Source organism: Silene latifolia, chromosome X (genome assembly GCF_048544455.1).
Source record: "Silene latifolia isolate original U9 population chromosome X, ASM4854445v1, whole genome shotgun sequence".
Lineage (NCBI taxonomy): Eukaryota > Viridiplantae > Streptophyta > Magnoliopsida > Caryophyllales > Caryophyllaceae > Silene > Silene latifolia.
In genome coordinates this window covers 7,969,228-7,984,152 of record NC_133537.1, presented here as the reverse complement: position 1 = coordinate 7,984,152, position 14,925 = coordinate 7,969,228, and the positions used below count along the sequence as shown (strand labels likewise).

The window sequence follows — 14,925 nt, the reverse complement described above, 5'->3', positions numbered from 1 at the left end:
GAGTTCATGGTCACCAAGCATGACGTGTATGACTGTTTTATGTTACCACTTGGTCCTAAAACTCTTGATCTAGTACCTACGGGCCGCCAAAAGGATTCTCAAGCACCGGAGAACAAGCAATTGAAAGATAAATGGCGAAAAGCGTACAACATAAAAGGGGTTAATGAAGGCATTAATTTAGGAATTGTCTTCCAAGATATTTTAAAAAATAAATACAAAAAAGGAGGTCCGCACTCGCAGTCGCTTTTTGTTCGCTCGCAATGTCATCATTCCTAACTCCAACATCATACAGTGGGGTTGACTTCAAGCTTTTGAGAGCTGTTGAAGATGTGGACTCGATTACGCAGATTTATTGGTGTACTTATGTCTTTGGAAAATTTGGTGAAGGTCGGCAGACATCGGTGAAAATAAACATGACACGCCGGGGGTGTATCCCGTTCTTAATGATTACGTACTTTCAACGTTTCGATTTCCGTGGTGAGAGTTGTCCCCACACCCCCCCTCATTAAGCACTGGGACCGTGACGCTTTCTCGACAGACTACATGGTGAGCTTGACAAGAACCGTTTGGGTCGGCTAACTTGGTCCGTGGTCAAGTATCCTCGGTGCCTTCAAAAAGAACTGTTAAGCATTGGTGGGGTGCCTAATGACAACCAAGTGTTGGCCATTGGAAATGTTTTTAGTGATGCGGCATTACAAGTGACTTCAACTTCAACGGGAAGAAGTTCATCGAGATTGAACTCCCTTCCCGGTGTTGATGATGACGAGGAGTTAAAAGCTCGGGTCCGTAGATGTAAGTGCTATTTTAATGTTTTAAACTTACTTTTTCTTTCACTACAATTACACTACAATTGTAATTGCGATATTAATCAAGAATTGCTTAAATTACAAGGTTGTCGATTAAAATTATACTTTTTAAAGTTAAAATTATACTTTTTTATGTTACAATTACACTTTTGTCCGTTAAAATTATACTTTTTAAAGTTAATATTTTATCATTGTAGCTTACAATTACACTTTCGTCCGTTAGAATTATACTTTTTGAGCTTAGAATTACAGTTGTTAAGGTTAAAATTATACTTTTGAATGAACACTTTTGACTGAACAATTGTCCAATTATCTGTATTTTAATGTAGGATGTGCATGAGCTTTACTTGAAGATGCAAAGGAATGCTACTGTCTTCTATTCATGGTATGCGAGATGCACCATGACGCTCAAAAGGTTAACAGGAGGGATGAACCATCCTAGTGACCCTGTCGCTACCCAATGCACGCAATCATTCGTTCAAAGCCAAAGGATGAAGGATTATCTTTGTGGAAATGCAGAGATAGTCGAACGAATAAATCGTTCCGTGAAATCAAGACTGCTTACGCAACAAAGTCCAGGTGATCAAAGATCGAAATGATGAGGTAGATGACGACGGGTACGAGCGGATGTTGGTGACGATGATGAAGAGGAGGACAATGGTGATGAGGACGAGGGAGATGACGAGGATGTTGATAATGGTGACGATGAGGAGGATGGTGATGACATGGAGGATGATGGATCCGATAATGAGAAAGAGGTGACTGTAGATGTTGGTACAGACCGTGAAGGCACGGTGGCCGCCTCAATTGCTTCGGATGAAGCAGCTAGTGAGAAAGCACTGGAGGTGTCTACACAACAGATAATGGAGGCCGTGCAATTTTACGGCTCGGCTGAATTTACGGACTCAAGCTCACGGAGACGAGTACAAAGAAGGACACCGACGTGGATGTTGGTAGTACTCGTGAGATTTCCGTTATTTGAAGAAGGAGGAAGGACAATAGAAAGCAGGTGGTTGTTAAAGAACCACCAAAATTTGACCGGGAAATTCTGGAAGATATATATTCAAAAGAAGAGCTTGATGAGGCTGAGAAGAAGTTCTATGCGAATGCTGCAGCTGCAAAGGAAGAAGAGCAGACGATGGATCTGGACGTGCATGTGTCCGGGGATAGTGAGATAGGTGACAATAAGAATGAGGCCGACGAAGAGCAGACGATGGATCTGGGCGTGCATGTGGCCGGGGATAGTGAGATAGCTGACAAAAAAAATGAGGACGATGGGCCCACCGACGCTGATCCACCCGTCACTCAACTGCTGATTTCGTCTGCGGAGATTATTGAAGCAGACCGCCGAGCAGAAATGTCGGCCAGAGAAGACCATGGAATTGGAGAGGTAAGAGAATTGGTGAATGTGGCCTCCGACGCTAAGGGAGCGGTTGTGCATGTGAGTGAAGTTCTGAATGCCAAGGCGGCCAAGGATGATGACAAGATTGGGAAGGGTAATGCTGAACCTGGTCTCCAATGTTCAAGTTCAATATTGGTTTCTGCAACACTAGTCGATGATGCTGTACAAGTGGACTCTAAATCTTTGGGATTTAGTGGGCCTGATGCCGGGGAGACTGAGAAGGCGGATAATGCTTTGGCGGAAGTTCAGAGCACAGAAGTTCCCCCCCTTGCCACTCATTTCCTGTTCTCTACTGCTGAGATATGTGATGCAGAGCGCGCAGCCGAACAACATTATCAAGAGGGTGCAGGAAACGGCGGAGGCGCAACCACTGCGGAGCGGTTGTCAAAGGAAAACGAGTAGCCGGAATCTTTATATGCGTTGCAGGCAAAGGAATTTATGGACGTAGAATGGACAAGTACTGTATATTCTTCTGCGGACGTAAACGCGCTGTTCCAAGAGCACCCAATATCTGTGCATGCTGAAAATGAGGAGGGTGGGAATAATGATGAGCCAAATTTGGATATAAGTTCTCAGACAGTGGTAGAGAAGGTGGTGGATGGGGCTGCACTGCAGGATCACGGAGGTAATGCCGTGGATGAAGTTATTTAGTTAGAATTACATTTTTCTCTTTTAAAGTTACACTTTTGTTATTTACAGTAACACTTTTTTGGCGAAGAATGACACTTTTCTCTGCTGCAATTAGACAATTGTTAGTTAAAATCACACTTTATTCAGTTAGAATTTCAATTTTCTCTACTAAAACTACACTTTTTAAGTTAAAATTATACTTTTGTAGCTTACAATTACACTTTTGTCTTCTAGAATTAGACTATTTTTAGTTAAAATTACACTTATTTGTGAGAAAATAACACTCTATTTTGTTTGAATTATAATTTTGTCTACTAAATTATACTTTCTTCTCTGCCACAGTTACACTTACTTACTGATGATGAAATAACACAATTTTTATTACAGATGCGGCAGTTGAGGATGTTGCCGGGAAGTCTTCGGAAGGGACTATCGAGAGAAGTGAGGTAACAGCTGACGTAGTACCAGAGGCAGAGAACGCCGACATTCCTATCCCGGTCCCGTACGTCCCTCACAGTGATCTGAGCTACCATCCTTTTTTACTTCACTCGAGCGAGCCCTTACCATGCATGGATCATGTCATTGAGAACCTTGGGTGTTCTATTGATTGTGGGGCACCTAATCCTGATTTGTGCTTTGCGACGAGAAACCTAGCATTCAGTCAGGAGCTCCTAGTGCCAATGTTCAAAGATTAGAAATATGTGATTGACTATGCGTTCAATCGATCGGACGTGTTTAACGAGTTGTAAGTGTATTATTCTTTACAAGAGGCTCTTAACATTGCTAATTATATATATATTTGTTGGCTAATTACATTTTTTTGTTGTAGGGAACGATTGGTCCAATTCAAATGAGTTTTATTTCATTACCCGGGAAGATATTGCAACTTTGAACCCTCGGGAGCAAATCATGACAAGTGTTATTGATGGTTGGTGCTTGCTACTCAATCACATCATGAAACCTTCTGACATATCCCGTTCTTTCTTTGGACTAAGTCACACTGTAAGTTAAAATGTTACATTTGTGTGTTAAAATTACACATTTGTCCGTTAGAATTATACTTTTTAAAGTTAAAAAGTTTGTTTTGTATGATAGAATTGCACATTTGTCCGTTACAATGATACTTTTTGCCGTTAGAATTACACTTTTGATTGTTTAAATTATCCTTTTAACATCTCCCTTCTGAGTTTATTCTAACACTTTTTTTGGTTAAAGTTTCACTTTTTTTTTATAAAATAGCTTTTTTAATTATCTGTTCACGCATTCAACACTTTTCAAATTAAAGGACCCCGCAAGGTATATTTGGAACGCTCAAAAGCTTGGGAAAGTGTTGAACAAAGACGAAGACATTTATGGTGGTTGGGATACCTGGGCTGAAACCTGTCGTGCACCATTCCAGCTAGATACGGACATGGTAGGTAACAAAACATGTAATCCTGTCACATGGTTTTTAAGTTTTCCTTGTTCTGATCTTAGCAACACACGGTGCATCTTTCTCGCCCGTGTTATCCGGCGACGGTGATCACTACAGCTGCGTGTGCATCAACTTTCTCACCGAGCAGATTGACTACCTCGACAACCGCAAGTACGATGACCCAATAGAAACGCTCCCTTACGGAGGGATAGCGCGTATTTCGGTAAGTGTCTGATATCCAAAAGTCAGCCAATTTATATGGGTCGTACTACATTAACACACTGACGTTTTTTCATGTCCAGGCAAATATAATGGGAAGTATTTGGTGTCTAAAGGGTCATCTAAGGAGGCAAAGGTCGGCGGGTTCAAGATTGTCAACATTGAGTTCACTGCAAGGTCAAGGGTATTCGAGAAATGACTGTGGTGTTTTCATGATGCTACATATGATGTTCTACCGCGGAAGCCCTTTTCAATGCGACCTCGGGAAAGAGGATGCTATGAGTTTGTACCGTCTTTGAGATTGCCGCAACACTCGTCCTCTCGTGACATTAACAATGATCGGAGAAGATATCCTGACGAGGGTTGGTTTTTTCAAAACGACTGCTGGACATCCGTTGACAAGAAAGTTGAATGTTGTTAAAAGGAAAACAGAGGGTGACATAGGGCCGGAGTCCACAAAACGTGCCCGCTTAACTGATTTTGAAGAGCCCGTTATGGAGGTGACGCCTGTTGCCATGCGCATTCCATCTGGTAAAGCGCTATCCTCTGTTAAGAGCCATCCCCGTGGAAAGGGGGACGGGTTGGGCTGCTCTCTCGACCGTGGGTAGAGGTGGTCTCAACACAAATGTGGTGTCGAAGCCGCTCCGGGCAATCAAACGTTAATCAAGGATATTAAAATCAGGAGGAAGCATGTTGCCGACTATTGCTTGTTAGATGACCACACTTATGATGAACGGTCTGTCAAGCTGGCTTAATTAACTACTTCTTTATTCAAGGATACTCAGATTATTTTTGACATTTATTTTACTTTAATTAACGACTTCTTTAATATTACGGAGTGCAAGGAATAAATGTCCGTACACCCGTCACGCAACGCTTCGGAGAGAAGACATTATGTCCTTGATGCCTGAAAACCTTATGTCGTTAAATGTGATCGAGTGCTGGTCGATTTTGATGAACCATTTGGAGAAGGAGGAATATGGCGACCAAATGAGGATGTCATTCTTTGGTATACGTCACATGGTAATTAAATGCATCATTGCATAATATTTATGTCCACTTCTATTACACACATTTCTTTCTTAGAATGACACTTTTCTTAATGAAAGTGTTTTAATGTGAATGTTTCACTTTAGTTCTTTTAATCCACAAAAGTGTCATTCTAACCGTGTGAAGTGTAATTTTAAGGGACAATAGTGTAATTTCGGGTGACAATTTAAACACATTAATCATGTTCACTATTGCCTTTTCAAGGAGTTACTGTTGCGTATGCTCGGGACGTTTGAGCAACCAGGCACACAATCAGACAGCAACTATGATGACCTGTACCAGATCTGGGACACCTTCATCGTCGACAGTGACCGCACCGTTAACTTGAAAACCGACTTGCTATTTGTCCCGTTCTGCATTGACGACCATTTTGCATGCGTATGTATCAATCACAAATCAAATACAGTCGACTTGCTGGACGGGCAAAGGCATTCTGACTTGAAGAAGTCGCAGTTTGGCAAAGCAGCGCGTTTAATTGTAAGTTATTGTCGATCGCTTTCTTCCGAATGCTATCTTTTTTGTTCAATCAGTTTTTTTAAGGTAATTACGTACATTTGCAGTCTAGCGCAGTGAGTGATTATTTAGAATCACGGGATAAGGAAAAGAAGAACACTAGGGCACGGGAAATTCCTAATTATGTGTTGCGCCGTATACCTTTCAAATGATGTCACCAACTCTCAACCAACCGAGTCCGTCCGTTTCACCATGATGGCGATGCTCTTATACGAGGGTCTTCCTTTTCAGCATGAAGATCTCGAGAAGAAGAAATCACGGCGCTATTTGGTGATCCAGCTGGTAGCAACCCTCGTTCTGGCAGACATGAACATTTTGCGCGAAGGTGTGCTTGAGAAGGTCAAAGCTTTTGTTAGCACGAAGGACAAACTGTGGAAGGTATTACAACAGAAGCGTAGACAGCCCCGTGCCAATGTGAAAAAATAACAACCTTAATTTAGTAGTTCTGTTTTTGTGGGAATATTCCCTTGGCTATGTAAACACTTATTTCATACTTTGCATTATTTGCATATGTTAGCAAACTTAATGTAGACAGTTAGTTTTTGTGTAAATAATCTTACGACATTCTATAAAAGAATGCTTTTTCCTCTCAAGCAAGATGCAGCCTCAACTGTCTTTCAATGTATCTACTTCAACAATATAGAGTAATATGTTAGTTAAATCAATCAGAAGAAAGTGTGACTGTAATACACAAAAGTGTAATTCTAACCGTCGAAGTGTAATTCTAACAGGCCATATCGGATGATTTACCTTACATTACATAAAATATAAATGTAATTTTAAAAGGCAAAAGTGTCATTTTCGTAGTTTTATTTATGAAAAGATAGTAATGTTGTTTTACCTATCTGAAAGATGTTGCAATAATAACTATGTGTACTTTGAAGAACATAATTTGTCATAACAAATCAAGAGTGAAAATTTCAACGTTCAAATTTGCATATTATAACTGTGTCGTCTAATAAAGAATACTTCATCAAAATACATTCTAATACCAACGGCGACCACTTGTCTTCCTCGGCGCTTTGATGTCTAAACACAATACGAAACATCATGTTGTACCTCGTATTTTGTGTAGACATCCCAAAAAATTGTACTACTTATTACGTCTTAAATTGATTATTCTAAGATGCCTTCTTCTTCTTCTTCTTCGTCTTCTTCTCCTTCTTCTTCGTCTTCTCCATCTTCTTCTTCTTCTTCCGACGAGGTTTCGACGATTGCGAGATCGCGGGTGCTCGCGAATGGGTTAGGGCAGTTCCTTTTGTCATGGTTAGCTAATCGCTTGCAATTTTTACACATGCGTTTTGGCTTCCTTGCCAAAGCAATCGCTTTTTCCTTCTTCGACAACATTCTCTTTCCGCTCCCTTTGTTCTTGGATTTCTTCGGCGGCAAAATGGTTATCTCCTCACTAGGAGAACATCCAAGAATTTTCTCCAACTGTTGTCGTTTATTCAATGATGATCCTAATGGTGAGAGTTTCTCCTTAAACTGTCTAATTAGACAAGAGAAGTTATCGACATCATTCTTCAATTTGCCCATGAGCAACCCAACCCAACCGTCGATGAATCTCCGACCACATTACTGACATCGCAATCTGTTTTCCATCTATTATATCAACGTCCTCAGTTGCTTCACCATTACAATCGAACATTTTAGACAACCTTGCATCTTTACACCATCTTTTAACAATACATTGTTCTGGAATAATCTTCACTCCGTTTGATGAGTAAATCCATATGACATGCCGGCAAATAATGCCTTTCCTCTCAAGCATTCTGCAGCTACAAGTGGCTTTCAGTGTATCTAGTTCAACATTATAAAGTAATATGTTAGTTAAATCAGTCAGATGAAAGTGTTACTGTAATACACAAAAGTAGCATTTTAATCAATAAAAGTGTGATTGTAACGGATAAAAGTATAACTTTAATCAATTTGTAATTTTAACTACCCAAAGTGTAATACTAATCAATAAAAGTGTAATTTTAACGGATTAAAGTATAATTTTAGTAAACAAATGCCACAGAATGATACCTGGGCAGTATGTGACCTCATAATTTCTCTCCCTGCTTGCATCTCTTACAGTGGTCACTTCTAAAGAGCCACACTCAGTGAATCCTCTACTTTTACAAGTACCAATTGAGCACTTGGCCTCTTCTTTAAATTCCTCAAAAACTTTATGACTGTACACTTCCGCCCCGTGCACTTCAATAGCTAGATGCGTTGATATTTCAGGGAAACTGTGTCTGTTACAGTTGTCAATCTTTTTCTGTGTGTGTCTTTGCTGGTCCATCGCGCTGTCAAAACGCATCGTAAACTCAACTAATGTGCCTGACTTACTCTCAAATCTCTTAAAAAAACAATTTTCGCTCTCTGATCTTTGGGTTGTCCTCATAACACCTCCCATATCTAGGTCCCTACAATGAGCCATAACCCAGTGCCTCCTTTTAGCGTACATTTCTTGGAACCAGTCAATGTTATTAACATTGTGTTCCCTGCCAATTTTCTCCCATTTTGCATCGAACTCTGCCGGTTCAATGTCTTCATCCCATATTATGGCATTCAATTTCTTTAGAAACACTGAATAATCATCTCTCGCCATTCCATACTTGCTTGGAACCTTGTTCATGATATGCCACATACAATAGCGGTGGCGCGCTGTCTTGAACACCAACGGCACCGCTTTAAGAATACCAGCATCCTGATCGGTGATAATATACTTAGGCTCTTTGCCACCCATCGCACCCAGAAAACGGGTGAACACCCATTTAAACGAGTCTGCATCTTCATGAGCAACAAGCGCTCCACAGAAAGTGACTGACCGTTTATGATTATCAACCCCCGTGAAAGGTGTGAATGACATGTCATACTTATTGGTGGAATACGTCGGATCGAATGACACTGCATCTCCAAAAACTGAGTAGTTCCTTCTAGCGATCCCGTCGGCCCAAATAGCTTTACTAAGGCTACCGTCAGAATCAACATCATAGTCAAAGAAGAACCCTGGTCTAGTAACAGCCAATTCCTTAAAGTGGTCCACGAACATCTGACCGTCCCGTTCATGAATGTAGCATTTCACATCCCTGTGAAAGTTCTTAAAAGAATTCAAACTAGCACCGATGTTTTCAAACCCATTAACATGTTCCTTCAGAATCTTGTAAGTCTTCGTAGCTCCTATCTTTAGCTGTTGATTAATGACAATCTTTTAGATGTACAGATTTTAATCATCAAAAACATAATTAAAACAGATACAAATAGAGCAGTTCAAAAAAAGAAAAGTGTTGTTTTAACAATAGAAAATGTAATTGTAGACTCAAAAAGTGTCATTTTAGATGACAAAAGTGTAATTCTAACAAAATAAAGTGAAATTATAACATAAACAAGTGTAATTTTAATCAAGATAAGTGTAATTCCAATCAACTCAAATTTTTGAATTATAAAGGATTATCATTTTCTCGATAGTCTCGTTATGTTGCATTACAACTTTTGAAACTCTCTATCTCTTGCTGATAGAGAAAACAGATACAAATGTATAAGTTCAAAAAAACAAAAGTGTTCTTTTAACAAGAAAAAATGTTATTGTAGACGCAAGAAGTGTCATTTTAGTTGACAAAAGTGTAATTCTAACAAATTAAAGTGAAATTGTAACATAAACAAGTGTAATTTCAATCAAGACAAGTGTAATTTTAATTAACTCACCCTTGAATTATAAAGGATTATCATTTTGTGATAGTCTGTTATGTTGCATGCCAACTTTTGGAACTCTCTATCTCTCGGGCCGATACGAGTTCATGGTTGTGCCCACTGTGGAATCACAATTCGTAATTCCCCCTTCATCAAGAACAGCCTAATCCTCGCTTTGCAACCAACACGCCCGACTTTGTGTCTTCTACCCGAGTCCCGCCCGCCACTACACTCCAATTGTCCTTTCGTTTGAACCCCTCCCGGTTGCAAACCAACAATTTAGATTTGATCTCCCCTCCACGCCATCTCTTAGTCGTGTACTTACGCACATCAAAACCACAAGCAACAAGATAAATTCTATAAAATGTCACTTGCTTCCTCTATTTCCAGGAATTCCTGACCAACATACGGGGTGAACTTAGCTTCAACATCTCTGCAAAATTCTTCTTCGTTCGGCTTTTGTTTTCCATTGTGCTCAATATTATCTGACAATAGCGTAAGAATTATCAATTGTTTTGCATATATTTGTTCAAATTATATATTTCTTAAAATTACACTTTTCGTATTTATAATTACACTTTTGCCTGTTAGAATTACACTTTCTACTATTACAATTATAGTTTATAAACTTGCAGCTTTTCTGTTACAATCAACCCTTTGGTTGTTAGAATTACACTTTTCTGTGTTACAATTATACTTGTTTCTAATAGAATTACAGGTTTGAAAACTTACGTAAATTGTCTTTTGTAATCACACTTTTGCCTGTTAAAATTACAGTTCAATCTGTTAGAATTATGCTTTTTATTATTACAATTACGCTTTCAAAACTTGCTTTTCTCATTACAATAAACCATTTGGTTGTTATAATTACACTTTTGTATGTTACAATTATACTTGTAATTATTACAATTACAGTTTGAAAACTGACATATTTTGTCTCTTACAATAACACTTTTACCTGTTAAAATTATACTTTTATCAGATATAATTACAGTTTTATAAGTTATGCTTACGATATTGACAATTTCACTTTAAGATACAAATATTCCACTTTTGAAATTCAATTCTACCATAATAATTACAATAATACTTTGGTGGCTTACATTCACACCTTTTGCAGTTAAAATTACAATTTCATGGAATTCACTGTTATAAATTTCAAGCCTGACCCTATGATGTTGAACTTATTATTCACAGAGTTCAACTTCCATCATGGAGCAGTTTAACTTATTATTCACAGAGTTGATATTTAACTCCATAATGATGGAGTTCATGATAAAACAGTGGATTTACAGATTTTACATAATAAAAAACAAGCTTCAAAAATAACCTAAAATACACTTCCTCATCATATTTAAAGAACTGTTAATATCTAACCTAATCTTTTCATAACAATATGATATATAAACTAACATGAAAAAAAAAAAAAACAATCCAATAATTACCATGGCCAAATGGAACCATTTGCAAATCCGTCATTTTTTACGTTGTACGTTGGTCTTGTTGTTTGTTTCTCAGCTTTGAGGTTAGTAATGGAAGATGCTCAAGGATAATAATGGACGATGAACAAGGAAGCTGATAAAGGAAGATGGGAAATGAAGAAAGTAGGATTTGCTCTCAATTTTCGCCAGTCTGATGAGTTTTTTTTTTTTCAAATTGTGTTTTGGTGGAGTATGTCTAAGAAATGTGTTGAGGAAGGTTGATGATTGATTATGCATGTGTTTGTGTTTGCACAAAGGGGTAATAGCAAATTGTACTTGACACACTTTCTCTCTCCCGCTCACCCTATTTCCTTTTTTTTTTTCACGCCTATTATGGGCTTAAAGTAGGCAAATCTCCACTCTCCATTCTTCTAATCCAAGGGCCCTAAAAAGACTTGGGAACTCAAAAGATATTAAGGACTTAGAAGAACTTATCACTATATATATATATATATATATATATATATATATATATATATATATATATATATATATATATATATATATATATATATACTATACTAGATTTAATGCCCGTGCGATGCACGGGCCGTTTGGTAGAGTCTTTTGTAATATTTTATATTATATAAAAATGGTACTCCCTCGATCCTCCTTCATAGTGAATAGTTTACATTTACTTTTATTTCTCTCTGACAAAATAAAGGAAATATAAACTATTCACAAGAACAGAGCGAGTATTCTTTAACTCAGCTTTGAGAATCCCCTATCTACTAAAAGAATGGGTGAAACTCTAAATTTTCCCGCCTAAAATTTTAGAATCTAAAATTGGGTTATTATTATAGTCTATTCTATAGGTGTATGTTGAACTATAAATGGATATAATCTTTTAATTGGATATATTCATAAATTGAAATGCTCATAATCTGCAAGATTTGCCTCCAGGGGTTTTATAATAAAAAATTCATTGATTTTCTATGAAAATATAAGAAATTGCGGATCAAAATTACAAAATAAATAAAATGTTTTGATAGGGCATATTCTGCACCCGCTGACCGAGTCAACATATTGAGCAAGGTCAAAGATATCCACAGCAAGTCAACGACTTAGACAGCCTAACCGACGCAGCCCGTCGGCCTGTCTCTTGGGTCTCGATCAGACAACTAGCCTACGGGGCACATATCCGCGTACTCATATCCAAGACCCCTCGGCGGCGAAGTCAACAGGGCCCGCCGGCCTGCCATGGGTCCCTCGGCCGAGGGTAGATCAGTCTTTCCACCTGCTAGCCACTTGGCCACTTGGACACTACGTGACAAAAGGTGAAAGTCTATAAATAATCCTCAACCCTCATTGAGGAAAGGATCCGAAATATAACCTAAACACCTCATAATCTGGTAATATCTTCCTTATCTCTCTACAATATATACTTCGCCAAGTAACACACGACTTAATCCTTTTAAGTTTACTGACTTGAGCGTCGGAGTGAGTTCGCTCGGTACAAAGCCGAGCCCTCAGTTTGTTCATTGTTTCAGGAGACCGAAAGGAGGATTCAATCAAAGACGTCATTCTACAAGCCACGAGTGGTAGCAAATAACTGCTTCGGAATTAAACCCGGAACATGTTTTAAAATAAAATGATTATGAAAAATGATCTCATTAAAATAGACATTTCTAACCCTACTCAAGTCTCTTGATTACTTTTTTAATATTGAGTTTTTTTTAAAATCAAAATATACAGATGACGAACGTATAAAAAGTTAATGAATTGTCAAAAATTAATGAATTGTCAAGTTATAAACTAAAAAGTAAAACTTCATATATACCGTGCATAAAATGCACGAGGTCTATACTAATAATATATTAAAATGTGAAACTTCTATAAATACCGTGCATTGCGCGGGATCTAAACTAGTATTAGAATAAGATATTATCATTTATTTTAGTAAAATTAATTATTGATTTATATTTTTAAACCTAATAAAATTCTCTCCAAAATTACATAATAGATCCGCCACATGTTCAAATTTTATTGGTGGTGTATAAATGATTCTATACACCGAGTGTAACCGTAGCATCTTCCAATTATAATAGGATGAATATGATTGCAAGTAGATTATAAAAGACAAATATATAGACAGATTTTACTATTATATTGTTAAAGTTAGTAGAATTGTTAAAAAGTTATAGTATTAGGATTTTTTTTTAAACGTAATTGTTAAATCCCGCACACACTTTTACTATATCCTACCCATTTTTCACCATCTATACAATATAGTTGAAAGCCTACTTAAAGCATTTAATTTTTAATCCACGTGTAATTTTTCTATTGGTAAATAATAATTCAATTATATTAATTACTTAATTATCTAACTAAAAGTAAGTAATTATCTAACTAAAAGTAATCTCTAAATACCATGTGTTACATGCTTATAAAATACAAACAAAATAAAAAATATTAGTGGCAAACACAAAAAATAAATTAATACAAACTCTTTATTTTCCTCTCATAAATTTGGTATTAATCTACCTATTCATTTAACTTTTTTTTTCCTTTTATTTAATGGATGGTCTTTTGGTTTTTCCTCACAATTATTATACTTTATTGAAATTAATTAGATAATTAATTACAAAAATTTCCTTATATAAATATTACAACAATCTTATTTTTCATTTTTATCCAAAAAATTGGTAAGTAAAGTATGCATATATAACCAATTGAATTATTTAACTTTTTTATTCTTATTATGTTTTGAATTAATTAATAGTTAGAATCTTATTTAATTGTTATTTTTGTGTTTGTATTAAAATTGCAGGAAGATGACATACTCACATATCAAAACATTGCATGAAATCTGGAAATAATGGTTATGAAACTTCTTTGCAATTATCTTTTGGCTTGAATATATTTTTCATTTTCATTGAGTTTTCATTTTTTTATTATTATATATTATGATGTATGCGCAATATCAAATTGTAGTCTGAATCTCTAATTATTGGTGACATGTTACATTATATATTCCAACCCTTGGAATATTAATTGACAAATTTTGTAAATTGTACTAAATTGTCTTATAAGATATACCCTTTCATGTACTTTATTAGTTTTCCGTGTACTCTTCAACTTGTATTTTGTCAATCAGGTTATAAATCAAATATCTTAGTCAACAAACAGATTATAAATCAAATGTCTTAATGGAAGTGTTGAAGTTATATGCACAAAGGATATAAATCGATCTTTTAATACGGATCAAGGTAATTATTTTGCATGGTTTTTGATTGAAATCCGATGATCATTCTCCAATCCATTGTTCCATTTTGAACGCTTTCAAACCTTTAAATCATTTTTTTTCCATCAAATATTTTCTTCTAGCACTCTCAATATGTTTTCGAGAAATGTTTACTTTTTTTGTTTGTATATATTTTTGCTTTCTCATAATCAATTTTTACGAATATTTTTTAATTATCAACCCACTTCTCTTTTTTTTGTCCATTTTTATATTATCACCTTTTTTCTTTAATTTCTACTTTGGGACGTACTTTTTACCAAATATTTCTTATAACGTTTTTTTTTTTTAAATTACAAAATAATGTCATCGTTTAAGGGTAAAATTCTCACATTACACCACCAATTGCAACCTTTTTCCTTTTATTTTCAATTGATTTTTATCTTTTCTTAATCTTAATTATTGCACACAAGCAAATGAGGTGATAATTAAAAAAATGGAAGAAGTATATAATAATACAAATTGTGTATCCTTATTTCTTTGAAATTCAT

The 14,925-nt window shown here is 36.4% G+C and overlaps 1 protein-coding gene across 1 annotated transcript; it reads right to left on the bottom strand.

Annotated features, from left to right (window-relative positions):
- Positions 1-7,550: 7,550 nt before the first annotated feature.
- On the bottom strand, positions 7,551-11,191 carry LOC141623582 (protein FAR-RED IMPAIRED RESPONSE 1-like). The gene is made up of 4 exons (XM_074439677.1): positions 11,158-11,191; positions 10,088-10,197; positions 8,063-9,212; positions 7,551-7,834 (listed from the first exon to the last, which is right to left on the bottom strand). Exons 1-4 carry the CDS (start codon positions 11,189-11,191, stop codon positions 7,551-7,553), a joined length of 1,578 nt encoding a protein of 525 aa, XP_074295778.1.
- Positions 11,192-14,925: the final 3,734 nt, after the last annotated feature.